At 34.9% G+C, this 15,937-nt stretch overlaps 1 protein-coding gene across 1 annotated transcript in view; it reads left to right on the top strand.

The window, feature by feature from the left end:
* Nucleotides 1-15,937, top strand: part of LOC131524658 (protein unc-13 homolog C-like) — a 169,715-nt gene that overhangs the window by 70,828 nt on the left and 82,950 nt on the right. The window contains 2 exon segments of the mRNA XM_058751895.1: nt 3,432-3,521; nt 9,197-9,325. Of these exon segments, the coding sequence (XP_058607878.1) occupies nt 3,432-3,521; nt 9,197-9,325 (219 nt within the window).

Below are 15,937 nucleotides of genomic sequence, written 5' to 3' on the forward strand. Positions count from 1 at the left end.
TTACCAAAGCTGCATTTATTTGCTCACAACTACAGTAAAAACAGTAAAAATGTGAAATATTATTACAATTTAAAATAGCTGTTTTCTGTGTGAATATCTGTTAAAATATAATTTATTTCTGTGATCAAAGCTGAATTTTCAGCATCATTACTCCAGTCTTCAGTGTCACGTGATCCTTCAGAAATCATTCTAATATGCTGATTCTGCTCAAGAAACATTTCTGATTATAATCAATGTTCAAAACATATAATGCTGGCCAATATTTTTGTAGAAAACCTTGATACTCTTTATTTTTCAGGATTCACAGATGAATAGAAAGCTAAAATGATCCTGAATGTGGTTGAATAAATATGATATTCACACGTTATAATATTTGTAAGTAAATTAAAATAATAAATAAATAAATAAAATATATATTTTTTTATTTTAATTATAGTTTTAATGTTTTGTGTGTTTTTGTAATTTTTAGTAGTTTATATTGTTTTATAATTTTTTATTTCAGATTTAATTTTAGTTCATGAAGTTAAACAATGAAATTAAAATGAGATGTTGCCTTGGAAACTAGCTTTAAAAAAAAGCATATTATTTTATTTCAGTTAACATTTATTTTATTTCACGCAACGAAAATGTTTTTATGGTTTTCATTTTAGTATTAGTTAACTAATAAGCGTGGTAGACAACACAGCTGCAAATGGTATAAATTCAGAGCCCTGCACAGATCTTCAGACGTTCTGATGGTTCCTCATCAAACCCTCTCCTGTGATTCAGACCCACTGCTGACACTCACAGTTTAATGATCTCTTACCTGAGCAATATGTTACCCACACACCGACCTGCCTGAAGCCCAACCATATGTTCATATCTCTCTGCTTTTCTGACATTTCACATCACTCAAGAGCTTCTGCACACTTATTCGTCACCTCAAACAGCCATAGAGACTTTCAGAGTGAAGCAAAGTGTTATTTTAGTGATGTTATATGAAGTCTTTACTGGCACACTTCATTTCAGATACCTCTGGGCTCTTTCACATTTAGAGCGTTTGAAGCAGACCGGAGTGTGTTTGATGGCAGAGTTCAGTTCGTTTGGCGGATGGTTCGTGTAAATTCAAGCGGTTTGCAGTTAGTATGAAAATGATCCGTCCTTATGCGCAGAAGTAAAGCTGTGTTGGTGGCATAGAATTTGCATCTTTACATTCTCCCAGTCATATTTACAATATGATGCATTTCTCAAAGCTGCTTGTGTATGAATAAACTGCCTGCTGGTTGCAGCTTGCATTTGTTGTATCTTTTGCAATGCAAGACAAATGCAATTGCTGTGCTAAGCATGTGAAGTTTTGGGAGTGAATCCAAAGAGACAAATGCACTGCAAAAAAACAAAAACATATAGATGAAATGATAGATAGATGAATAGATGGACAGATATATGGATGAATATATGGATGATAGATAGATGGATGGATAGATATATGGTTGATAGATAGGTGAATAGCTATATGGATGGATACATAGATAGGTATATGGATGGATAGATAGATGGATGATTAGATATGGATGGATAAATAGAGAGATGAATAGATAGATAGATAGATAATTATTATTATTATTCCAGTTTTCCAGTAAATCTCACTAAATGTGCGCTTAAAACTAGAGAAAAATAATTGGCACATAGAGTGTAAAAATAGTTATTAAATTGAAAGTAAAAAACTGCTTCCAAAATTACTGATCAAAAATGCAGAAAAAATGGTAACAATATGAAATATTATTATGATTTAACAAAACCTTTTTTCTGCTTGAATGTGTTTTAAAATGCTGTTTATTCCTGTGATACAAAGCTGAATTTCCAACAGTTATTACGCCAGTCTTCAGTTTCACATTTATTAATAAATTGCCTGCAGGTCCAAAGAGACAGAAGTAAGCAAATAAGTAAATAAATGAATGAATAAATCAGCTTTCTGCCTTGTTTCTAGTAAATCTCACTAAATGTTTTTAATTCTCTGCTTAAAACTCTAAAAAACAATTTGCCAACATGCTGTAGGAATCTTGTTTTAATACATATATCCTCTGAGAACAAGAGTGTTGTTTTAATTCATCTTGTTTTGAGGTTGTTTAGATATTTTTAAAGAAAAACAAGACCAAAATCCAGGACTCGGGGAGGTACAAACCCAAAAATACCGTGCGAAGTGACCCGCGGCGGCAGAGGGAGGGACGTGGAATCAAAGCGAGTGTGAAAACAGGCTAAATTGATTTGCGCGAGTCTCTGTTTTTTGGTGGCTGTTGTTGACAAACAGCTCCTGCACTCCATTACTCGCTCTGAATAATTAGAGAGCTGCGGTGAAACACCAGCCAAGAATTACAGCAGCGTCTGACGCTCTGGCATCGATAAAAGCGCCGTAAGCGTCTCTCAGACCACAGGAGTCTCTCCTCATTCTTACAAAACCCAAGTCACAACTATTACATAACCATCCCGGCGTGACATTTTCTGACCTGTTTCTCCGAGCGCGTCTTTTGCACACGTATGCGGCGTCTGCACATGCATGCTCTTCCTCTCACGCACACAGTGTAAATATACTGTGTGCCTTCATGCTAGAACAAGCAGGCTGATAGCTTTGCAGCCCAACAACACATTTTCTCTTTCTGTTGCTGGTTTTGCTCGGGCTGCTAAATTATGATATATTTTGTCATTGGTGCTCATGACGATGGAACACGTTTCAGTTATTAATATTGGTGCATAGTGCATTCTGCATAATGCTGCAGGGTGAATGAAGATGACTCATGTTGACATGTTTTTAACCATCCATCTCTGCCAAACCTCCTCAACTTGAGTAAAAGGCCATTTGAAATATTAGCAGGTGAAGCACCCGCCATGTTTCAAATAGCAATTCTTTAAAACTTCCTCAGTTATGTTGATTAGAAATATAGTACACTATACTTAAAGACTTAAGTATAATACATTATAAAAGTAGTTTTAATGCATTCATATTTCCATGTAATGCACCTTAAAATGCATTGTATAATCTCATGAATAATTGTTATAATACTTATCTATTCCTTGTTACATCTTTAGTAAGTATGATGCATTAAAACATGACAAAGAAAATCCTTCAAATATTAGAATGCATTTTAACTTTGGTTACAATTATTTATGACATTACAACATACATTATGAATAGCTGTATAATGCATTATATATAAAGTTTTGCCTTTGACTCTTTTACCTAGTATTTATGTCTGCTATATGCTATTTTTATGCTTATTAGAATATTGCATTGTCAGCTTAGCAACATCAGATTCCACCTGATTCAACTATAAAACTTTAGTTGGTGCTTTTCAATTTTTAGGTATAACATCAAATCCATAGCTGAATCTATAATCTTAATCTGTTCTGAAAATGACAGAAATGTAGAGATGATCTGATGTTAATTCTGTTTACAGGATAATTTCCCTGCTGGGAATCCAGAGAGACTCCAGGACTTGAAATCAACCGTTGACCTGCTGACGAGCATCACCTTCTTCAGGATGAAGGTACGACGCTGTCACACACACACACACACACACACACACACACACATACTTACACTTACATACAGAGAGAATTATGCAGGCTTTTACGCTGGAATTAAAGCAATGTGACTCAGCACTCTGACTCACACACATAATGAAAATCCCTCATGCATCTCATGAAGGAGAATTCTTTCAAATAAAAATATGAATGAAACCATCAGGGTTTTTGTGACTTTCATGGGCAGTCAAAATATTGTGGTAGTTGTTATTCAGTGTGATGGACTTAATTAATGGACTGCAGTAATTTCCTGCATTAAACAGTCAAATATATTAAACAAGAATAAAAAAATAAAAAAGCTCCTAATATAAAACTCTTTTGAAACAAATATTCCTCTATGCACAAATTAAATTAAATTAAATTTATTATTTATTTATTTATTTTGTGTATTTATTGTTATTTAACTATTTTAATTTAATTAATTAATTAATCTATCTCTTAAATTAATTAGTATTTAATTTAATTTCCTATTATTTATTATTATTGTTATGACAGTTAAGCACATTTTTTTCCAAATGGTTCCTCTTTTTCACATTCTCATTCTCACTATAATATAGTTATGGAAATCATCAGTGTCAGTTTTTTTTTCTCCCCTGTATAAATTCAATAGAAACAATCTTATCAAGATGTATAAATGTTTTGCAATTAAAGTAATGTATCAATATTTTTTCTAAATTACTGCAGTTCCATTTTTACAGTATTGCAGTAAAAATAATGTGCCTAATTGTCATGAAAATAATGCCAGAATGCATCGCAATAATCATAAAACTACGCTTGATTTTCTTTATGCTTATATAATGTGGGGTGAAATACTACCCTGGCGAGTTCTTGACTAGTTTTGTGTAATTCAGCCCGATGGTGAAATTCTGCTATATTCTGATAGAGATCTGCTGTTGATTGTCTCGTGTGTTAATGAGTTGCTGATCACAGCTTTCCTGATGACAGTCCTGCATTGAGAGACCTCAGATATGTTTCAGTTCAGCGAGCACAGATAAAGCGAATATATATTCTCTGATTGTTTTCATGTTCCGCTTCATCAGCCGCGAATATAAAGCTGCGCTGCTTTACAGTCAGTAATGAAACATTTTTCACCTGCGCTGCAGGGTTTCAATGATTTCTCATTTGTTTACGTGAAATAAAAAAAAATCTTTTGGCTCTTGAAATATGCACTTGAGTCAAATTTATTTGAGCACAATAACAAGAGCCGCTTGTTCTGGGGGTCTCCTGGCAATAAAACTGTCTTTGACATATAGCTCTCTGTGTGAGAGAATACGGCCTTTTTTGAGAAGTCATAAAGAATACGCTGATTTCTCACAGTTGGGGAGCCGGGAAATATATTCAGAGCCAATGTGCTTGTAAAACCACACTACTCACAACTGTAGGGTGCAGCATTTATATATTTATATATATTACAGCAATATTCCAGGCGTTTTGTCTTCATAGACGTCCTCTAGATGAGATCACAGCTGCCACTGGCCTTGCTTTTAATGTAGGACCGACTATTGTAATCACAGGTCAATATGAGTTGTAAAAAGTCTTTATATCCACTACAGAGAATAAACAGTGATTGATTTTTCTCAATTTCTCCTCCCAGGCTATTAAAGTTCATTTGCACAGATATGCATGCATTTGCCATTTAGTTTTGTCAGATTTAGTCCATGCTTAGAAACACAGACATTGACAGCCGTTGGCCACAAACACACTGTACTGTATGTGTGCAAACGCAGACACAAATTTCCTTCACATGTCTGTGTCATTAAACCTCACGTTTTATTATTAACCCATAACCTAAACTAAACTGTGCACTCGCATTGCATTTTGAGACATTTGAGAATGCACTGACGTTACGTAAATCAAACTTGCGTCGCTAGAAGCGTTTGTGTACTTGTGTTTAATGTGTTTTGGGACTTTGATGTAGACAGATAATGTTTTATGCAAAAGTGTATGTGGGTCAGTGATGATGCTGGTTTTGCGCTGGATCAATGAATGTATTAAAAACCAAATTAAAAATGCAACTCTTAAAAATGAGGACTGTAGTAAAGCTATTTGTCTTATTAAAGAAAACATCATTACACATATATTTATGAAAATATATTTATATAATAATATATTTTAAATTCTAATATACATTTATGTTATATTTTATTATAGTAGTTAATTTATTAAATATTATAAATTTAAATATTATATCTAAATTTATATTAGTGGTGTCAAAATTAGTGCGTTAACACAGGCGATTCATTTTTTCAGTTTAACGCGTTAAAAATATTTAATGCAATTAACGCAGGGGCGGGGCTAGGGTTGGCGTCACTTTTTCTCTTGACAAGAAGTGCATTTATTCAGTCGCAGACCGTCTTTATGACCACATCAAACCGGAGACGTTTCAGACGCGCGCTCCAGCTTCACTTCAGTGGAAACCGTACTGTGCTCACAGCGTGTCTGGCGCCGGTGCACACTGTAGCCCGTATCATTTCATATCAAAGCGTGAAATAAACTATGTGCATGCAATGTCAATTATGTCATGAAGTTACCAAAAAGGCGATTAAAGCTGCCTTAAAACTGTGCGTGCATGTGATATGTTTTATATGAGCCACATTTAAGAACATGTCTCTGAAATGGTTTTCCACACTGTCCTGGAGCATCCTAGCACTGTCTCCCTTATCTATCACACTCGATTCAACTCGTCAGCTCATTAGTAGAGGCTTTAAGACCTGAAGTGGGTCAGAAAAGGTGAAGAGAGGTGAGAGAAAATACGATGCGTGTCAGATCCGCGTCACGTTCAGCAGCAGCATCTCTTAAAGAAATAGCAGCCAAAATAACCTAATAACCAGCTGCTGTGATGCCTGTTAATCAAAGTACAAAGAAAAAAAACTTAAAGGGTGGTTTACTGCTTTTTTTCTTTGCTTGATTGTGTTAATGGGGTGCAATATAACATGTCTTCGTGTTTCGTTTGTTAAAAAACGCCTTATTTTTCATATATTTCACCTTTATTGTAAGCCGCTTTCTCCTCCGGTTGACTTCCTGATTCTATGAAACCACGCCCTCAGAAACAGGCAATGGGCTCTGATTGGTTAGTTGGGCCGGTGTGTTGTGATTGGCTAAACTGCGTACTGCACATTGTCCGGAAACTTCACGCCCATTCCCTTTACTGGGCGACAATCGCATGTGCTCCGGTCAAATGTAAATAATGGTGTCAATATTGCCGTATCAGTTTGAGCCAGAATCAGACCCAGAAAGCGGTAATGAAGAGAGTCAAGCAGAACTTCCGCAAGCACGGCTCTTACTAAACGTTACTGAATGAAAGTTTGCTGTTGTGATTACATATAATTTTTTGAAGTTCGTACACGTTTGTCTTATACACACAAAATAGCATCGAATTAACTGGCCACTATAACCAAACAGCGTTGGCTTGTGTTTACGTTCTTGATCAAATCGAAAAATTAGGAAGCCCGAACACAGAAGACCTGACAGCTGTGTGAAAATAACACTGTTTCGACGGCATGGCTACAACTCTCCGCTATAACTCTTCCTCTTCGACAAAGCCGCAGAACATTTCCTTGCCCCCTCTTTTGCATGTTCCGGAGGGAGGGGTTGATGCAAATTTATGGGTTTTTTACGTATGCAACCCGGGAAGTATCTCGTTGTAGTCCCATATGAGTCGTTTTTGTAGGCATTAAACTTCCTGATTTTTAAAAGATGATATCTCCGCTTACGTTGAACTTTCAGCGCCTCAACTTTGCAGATACTGTTCATGCACCAACAGCAACATTACACACTATTTAAAATGAAAAAAGTGAAATCGCAGTAAACCACCCCTTTAAGAATTCATCTATATTTAATTTAGTGTTTGATAACTTCAATTTCAATTTCTGTATATTTCTGCTGAAGGGCACAGGTAAATATGACAGTTATTATAATGGGTTTATGTGAAGACTGTTTTCAGTTCACTTAAATTAGAATTCATTTTTTTAAGTCTAATAAATGTTAAAATTGATAACTCTCAATTATACTCAAATGTTGAATGGCTATAGTCAATGGTTAAATATTAGGGAGGGGGAGCAGTTTTATAGAGAAATCAGTATTGGTATCAGTGATACTGGCCTTCAGTCATAAAAAAAAAGATGCCATTAAACAAATATTAAAAAATATATTGTCTTTATGTTGTTTGTACATTAATTTGTAGAATGAATGTGGAATTATTGCAATATAAAAGTATATTTAAAAGCTTTAATGTTAGGTGGGATTAATCGCAATTCATTTCAGAAAAATGTGGAAAAAAAATTAAATCGATTGACAGCACTAATTTACATATATAATGAAATGCATAATGTCATATATATATATATATATATATATATATATATTAGTGCTGTCGAATGATTAATCGCGATTAATCGCATCCAAAATAAAAGTTTTTGTTTGCATAATATATGTGTGTGTTCTGTGTATATTTATATAAATACACACACATACGGATATTTTGAAAATATTTACATGTATTTACATGTCTATATTTTTATCCATATAATTTATATTACAAATGAATATATTTAATATAAAATAACATAACATAAAAATATTTTTTCTGAAATGTATACATGAATGTGTGTGTGTATATATATATATATATATATATATACACACACATATATATATAAACACAAACTTTTATTTTAGATGTGAAACTTTTATTTTATTTTAGATGTGAGAATTTGACAGCCTATATATATATATATATATATATATGTGTGTGTGTGTGTGATGATTTGATGGCCTTTTAATTGCGAGCGTTAAGGAGTGTGTTTGGATGTGTTGTGCCGAGTAGACTGAGGCATGAGGAGACACACACACACACACAGCGGTGTCGGTTCATTAGCTGGGCCTTGCATCCTATAAGAAACGCTTCGTCATTTTAATGACTGACAGTTAGAGTGGTCCGAGCAGGCAAATCAGTGAAGCGCAGCTAAAGAGGCAGAGGAAGCTCCGCCCACCGAGAGAGCACCGCCAGGCACAGAATAAAAACCCCAACCGTCACAGGGCATTATGGGTAATGGAAGAGCGCCTATGCCGGGGCGATGTTTATGCTTTTCTTTAGCGCTCGCGTTCAGAAACACCAACACCACACGCGGAGGAATGGGGCACATTAGCCGTTACATAAGACAAAGAGAAACACACACTAATGTACAGTCTCAAGTTATTAATTTACATACTCTGAGCGAGTGTTTTTAGTGTCTTCTTCTGTACAAGTCCACAATATAATGGAAAGATAGAGAACAAAGCAAATTTGGCAACTATCTATCTATCTATCTATCTATCCATCTATCTGTCTATCTGACTGAATATCTAACTGAATATCTTATCAAATACAAACATGAGCAAAATCACAGCTAATGTGCATTGTTTATTCATAATATTGCAGAAATAGTGTTAAAATCTTGCTATATTATTGATTTATTTATAATCATAATTACAGCGTTCCAACTCAAAAATACAAACTTCCCAGCAGGACTTGAACACACCATAATAGTACAAACATCTTAGCAGCTACAGAGCATAGCAACACTCTGGAAACTGTGCAGAAAAGCCACAGAAACTACAAACTGCACCGGACTAAATGTGAGTGTGTTTTGTGCTTCAGGTGCAGGAGCTGCAGAATCCTCCCAGAGCCAGTATGGTGGTTAAGGACTGTGTGAAGGCCTGTCTGGACTCCACATACAAATACATCTTTGACAACTGCCATGAGCTCTATAACCAGCTGCTGGACCAGGTAAGAGCGGAGACTAACCAGCAGAGTTTAGAAAGACTCTAAGATCAGTACAACCACAAACCTACTCAAATGTGTCCGCAAGGGATGCTATAGAGGGAACAGACAAGTCTTCTTCTGTGGTTAGTTTTCACTTTCAGGGCAGCTACTGTCATGGTGGATCCTCAATTGTTGGTTAAAGTTGGTTAAGTGTTCAGGCCTCAACACTAAGGATGTTTTCTACTGGCTCATTCAGGCCGGTTGTTCATATTTTTACTTGCCCTTGCAAAATTGTCAATGGCCCTGTCACCACAAAAAATAAAATAAAATAAATAAATGTAAAAAATAAATAAATAATTATTTAAATAAGTAATATAAAAATACATATTAAATATTAAATAAATAAAATTAATTAATTAATATATAAATGTAATCAACAGAATCAACAGTTGTTGGTTAAAGTTAGTTTTTCAGGTTCAATAAGTGTTCAGGACTCAATTATTTTATTTTGGCCAAAATTTTCACTGGCCCTGTCACATAAAAATAAAATAAATAAAATAAAATAAATATATATATATATATATATATATATATATATATATATATATATATATATATATTTCATAGAATCAATCAATCAAGTTATTTTTGACCTGTGTAAGCTAGTACTCTTCTTTTGTTGTTTAATTAACATTATTAAAGACAGATAGCAGCTGGTATATTAGGCTGCTGTCACTTTAAGGCCTCATGCAAGGATCTAACATTATGATACACATCAGGTTTCTTTTCCAGCTGTTTATGTTCACTTAAAACATTAACGACTGTGTTTACGAGGATACTCGCATTTTGACATAATGTTGGCTGCATTTGTCAATTCAAAAGCAAGAATGAGAACTCAGTTCAGTATTTGCTCACTTGAGACGTGGCTTTCCGTGTGCCAAAAAGATTTCTCTTGTGCATCTTCTTACTACCTGGCAAGACTTAAAAACACATGCAAGTAATAAACTTTTAATGGTCCGGTGATAAATGTGTTTTCGTGTATAGTTCCGACCTAAACCCATTCGGCTTTGAGTGCTGAGATTTGTTAAATATGTACTGTATGGCATTTTCTAAGCAGTGATATTGTGGAGTGTTTTGTGCAGAATGAGAGAAGGGTGTTTCCTCGCCGAGCGAGAGCGTCTCTCTTCTAGCGCCGGTTGTAAAGTACATGCAGTGTTATGACACTGTTTATTTCTGCTGCTGTTTCTGTGTGTGTATGTGTGTGTGATGTCGCTTCGATCTGATCCCTCCAGTCAGACACGACAGCAGAATTTCTCACGGTCCATTCGCACGACACACACACACACATTCACACACAACATGATCTGATGCGCTGACCCCAGAATCCTCCGTCACAGTGTCACGCTCGCTGAAAGTGTCAGAAAACTGTGGTGTTTTCACTCCCTCAAACTCCTTTCAGATTGTTTCTTGTGTCAGTATTTCATTGATTTTTAACATTCACAGAGGGGAAGTTCACAAAAATGAAACGTCACCCTCGTGTTGCTCCAAACGTGTCTGTCTGTTTTCTTCTGTGAAACGCAAAAGGAGATTTTTTATATAGTATTTTGATTATTCTCTGACTTTTGTAATTGACTTTGTTCTCACCATGCTGCTGACATGGTGTTAAAATAATAATAATAATAATACATTTAAAAGTACGAGTAAGTTTTAAGAGCATTTAAGCACCATAATGCGTCCAGATATTTTATCCATGTGCTCTGTGACCTGATGAAAAAGACAACACTATGCATTACTTTAGTAATATTTATTACATGCTATTGTAGTATTTGTTATTATTTATAAATACAGATTTTATTTGTATATTTTCAGATTTCATTTTTTAGTTCAAGTTTTAGTCATTCTGTTATGTGTTGTTAAAAAAAAAATTTACATTTAGCTTTTCTTTATGTTTTAATTTTTGTAATTTTATACTTTTGTAGTATTTATTAATATAGCTTCTATTTTTTATATTTTCATGTTTTAGTAATTTTGTGCATTTGTCATTTTTATTACTTTTTATTTTTTACATTTTACATTTAGAATTTCCATTTGTATTTATTATTATATATCTCTTATATTTATTAATACAGAATTATTTTTTTTAGTTTTAGTTTTCATTTTAACATTAGTTTGTTTTAGTAATTTTATGTTTTTGACATTTTTATTAGTTTTTAATTTTTTAAACATTTAAATTCAGCTTTAATTTATTTTTAGTTTAGTTTTAGTATTTTTATTAGTTCAAACATTTTTTTAATTTTTTTTTATTTCAGTTAGTTGCCAACATTTGTAATTTTCATTACATTTTTAAAAATAGTTTCTCATCTAAAATTTATACTTTTTAATTCCAGATTTATTTCACTGTTAGTTTTGCTTGTAGTAACCGATAACTGTAGAAATCCTCACGTTTCTGTGTTTATTTGTTCATTGCGCTCTGGAGGGCAGGACTGTCAGCATCACTTCGGTCTGTAAGACAGATGCTCGTCCACAGAAAGGGAATTTTCATCAGCCCTAAATAACAGCACGGATTCCCCGAACACAACACAGCTAAAATTACCAGCCAGGGCTTCACTCTCGCTGGTGGAGAGGTTTATTTTTAGTGACTTTTGGAGCAGAACTGACCCATCTTCTGCTTTAAATGAGGCAAAGGCCCCATGGAGAGAAAAATAGGGTTTTATTTGGTGCACACTGAATGTGCCTCCTCTAGATGTTTTATATATAAAACATAGCAGCAGCACTCAGAGGTGGGTTGGTATGTTATATAATCATGTCAAAAAGCTCTTAAGACACGTGCGCGGGAAACAACCAAATCCTGTTAGTGTGATGTGAGTGAAGGAGATCCGTGGAAACAGGAGGACCGGAAAAGAACAAAGATGCACGGTTGGTGGAAATAAGATGAGACGCAGTGAGTCAGAACAACTGGCAGAAAATTCACAGAGATAAAGAGATTAAAAAACGCACAGAAAATACTTGAGTGAATTTCACAAAACCAGTCAAGAACATGTATGGGTCATATTTCACTTTTTAAAAAAAAAACAATGTATAAATCTTGCACACTACTCAAACGTTCATCATCGCAAAAATGTATTTGCAAAACGTATTTTTATTTATTTTTTGCTAGCAAACAGGATTTCCAACATGCTACACATGCTAGCAGTGAACAGCTACAAGCTTAGAGCTGATTAGCTAAGTACTAAAAAAATTGCTAAAAATCTTAGGCAATTGCATAAACATGACCAAAACAAGCCAAAATGTGCTAGCATCATGCTAACAACATGTTAAATCATGCCAGCATTGCTAAGTGCTAAAACATGCTAAGAACAAGTTAAAAACATGATAGCAACATCTAGTGAAGTAACTCATGCTAACAACACGTTAATCATAATGTATTACCATCTTGATAAAAACATGACACGTTAAACCTGTAAGCATCATGCTAGTGATGTTACTCTCTTGTTAAAACATGTTAGCATCATGCTAATCATGTTAGCATCTTACACGTTAGCATACATGTTAACATCATGCTAACATGATTAGCATGTTGTTAACATGATTAGGGTTAGTTCAAAAAATAATATATATATGTACCACTTTAATTCTGATTTATATTTAAAAAATAATGTATTACGGTCATTTGAACCACTGTTAAGGAAAATTGGAAATTAAAATCTGGATGCATTACAGTAATGAGGATGTGCTTAATTGTCATGAAAATAATATCACAATATTTAATGGGATTAAAATAGGCATTTTTATGCAAAAGTTTTTTTTTGGTTTATTGTTGGGATGAAATATGACCTGCTGTTCTCAAAAGATTCACCTGTTTTTGCTAAACCACTTCACAGATAAAATCACTTTACATTTGCACTTATGATCTATAAATAAATAAATTGCATATATATCAGAAGTAGCAATTATCAGAGCAGATAGCTGTGATTTACACAATGCACGTTAAACTCACACCTAAAAGAACATCACCACAAACCTGCATTAATGCAAAGCCCTCAAAGCACCTTTTAATTAGAGTTAAGAGTTAATTACAGTGATATGCAGAGCACTGGCATGTGTTTTAGAGGATTATAGAGAGATATTTAACACCTGCCTTCCATGAGCTTCGGGAACAACCTCATTTATCAGAAACATACCAACCCACAAATTCATACATTTGAATAAATAATGTGTTTCTAATGCTATAAATTGTCACGCAGATGATGTTTTAGTTGAGGTGTAAATGTAAATGTTGACCCTGATCACCTCATGTGTCTCCTTTTGAGTTTCAGAAGAAATCTCAACTGCGTCTCAAACTCTGCTCAGATTTTTATAAGGATAGTAAAACGCTGTTTCATGTTGACGTTTAGTCTCTTGAGCAATAAATGAGCAACCTAAAATAAGGCTTGAGGTGAGATCTGTGAGGATGAAATGACTTCAGACCCGCTGCAGAGCCTCATTTCACCACAAACAATCACTGATTCTATATTGAGGGCAGAAAATAACCACAGAAAGAGCGTTTGGAGCGGTCCATCTTCATCCAGGGGGAGGATGAGGACGGAAGAGTCCATTATGAATCTGTCAGGAAGATCAGGACACAGAACATCATGATATCTCCATGCATGCCATCACACTGATTTGTGTCGAGGTGGATTCGCTTTTGTATAAAAGCGTCTTCCAAATGCATGGATGTTAATGTTATTTAATGCATTAGTTTCTATAGCCATCCAACATCAAACACCGACTGGATGAATTAGAAAGGGGTTACTGTATATCATAATGTTTTTTTCGATTCTTTGTCCGTTTCTTTACGTGATTTCTCAGCCATTTCAAATATAATCATCATTAATTTGCTCCGAAACAGCTTTCTTTTTGCAGTTAATGTCACTTCAGCCAATGAGTGCCAAACTCCTACTTCCAGCCCACTTTACACGATCCAGAAAAATCATGTTTCTATCTACATAATTGAACGTTAATGATTTCAAAAGGCTAACATCTTTCTTTTGGAAGAACGTGCATTGATTAAATATGCACAAGGAAAGGAAAAAGAACAGTTAAACAATGTGATATAAACCTTTTCTCATTTAATCCGTTGTAATTGCGGTGACAGAAGGTGACAGAACTAATTTTTTGATACAATTGAGAAAATGATCCATATCTAATTTTTATTTTGAACTATACAACCTACAGACACACATGCACGCTAAATAAGGATAAAATATTTATCTTTCCAAAATCCTCTTCTTCTGCCCTGGAATTTGATCCTCTTTTTTACAACAATCAGTTACATGCTTTCACCATCTGATGCGCACAAACACATACACACACACACACACACACTCACTCATGTGCCCTGAGGAAAATCCATCCCTCATTTAATCTCACGTTTGGGTGGAGTGACTCAGCTGCATGAGAAATAGTCTTTGTGTGGAGAGTGTGTCATTGTGCATGACTGTGTGTGTGTTTGTGTGTGTTTGTGTGTGTCATAGTGATGACCTTACTTGTGTCTCAGTGTGACGACAGGCAGATGTGGGCGCTCTTTCTTGTCATTGTTGCTGTGAACTTGCATAAGACATGTGACACACACACACACACAGTCAATAAAGTTAATAAAGCCAGTTCAATGTAAAGTGCAAATGATCCAAACAGACATTCAGAAAGGAATGAATTCAATAACTAGACGCTTATATTTTCTGAAGACTTTGTGATTTGTGTTAACCTGCTGTTTTAATTCTAGGGTGTTGTGTGTGGTTGTGTGCGGTCATCAGGCTGTTTCTGTGTATCTCATAAGGCATTCTGGGCATTGCTATGTGGTTTCTTGGGGTTGCCTGTGTTTTAGCACTATAAATCTTTAATTTCGTGAATGTAACATATGATGCTGTTCCACATTCATGATAGGAATCGAGGACAGGCGTTTCTTTCATTCTTCAGATGCAGCAGTAGAGGAGTGTGAGCTGGTGTTGTACTCTTGCTCTGACTTTAATCTAATTCAGCATGTATTACTCAACGCCCTCAAGGAGATGCTTTTTCCTTCAGTAAAACTGTGTTTTGCACACTCACATACCAAATACAGACCCAAAAACATAACACAGATGTCAGCAAGATCTCCTGTGAAACTCGCTTATGAGTCACTTATTAGGCTCCAACTACGTTGTAAAACAGCACACACTCTTAAAAATAAAGGTGCATTACTTCAAGCGATGCCATAGAAGAAGCATTTTTGGTTCCACAAAGAATCATTCAGTCAAAGGTTCTTTAAAGAACCATCTCTTTCTTACCTTTTTATAATCTGAAGAACCTTCTTTCATCACAAAGAACCTTTTGTGAAATAGAAAGGTTCTTCAGATGTTAAAGGTTTTTAACCATTTAGATAAACAGGTTCTTCTATGGCATCGTGAAGCACCTTTATTTTTAAGAGTGTATATGTGCAGGTGTGTGCAGAACATTACTGCTGGACTTACTGTAAATGTAGACTAGCGCACACACACACACACATACACACACACAGGTCTTAGTATTCAGCTTTGTGGTACTTAAGATAAGATGACTGAATAAACGAAACACTCGCTGCTGTGGCCTTACAGGAAGTACTGTGTATGAGAGAAAGGGAGA

The sequence above is a fragment of the Onychostoma macrolepis genome, chromosome 18 (assembly GCF_012432095.1).
Source record: "Onychostoma macrolepis isolate SWU-2019 chromosome 18, ASM1243209v1, whole genome shotgun sequence".
Classification (NCBI taxonomy): Eukaryota; Metazoa; Chordata; class Actinopteri; order Cypriniformes; family Cyprinidae; genus Onychostoma; species Onychostoma macrolepis.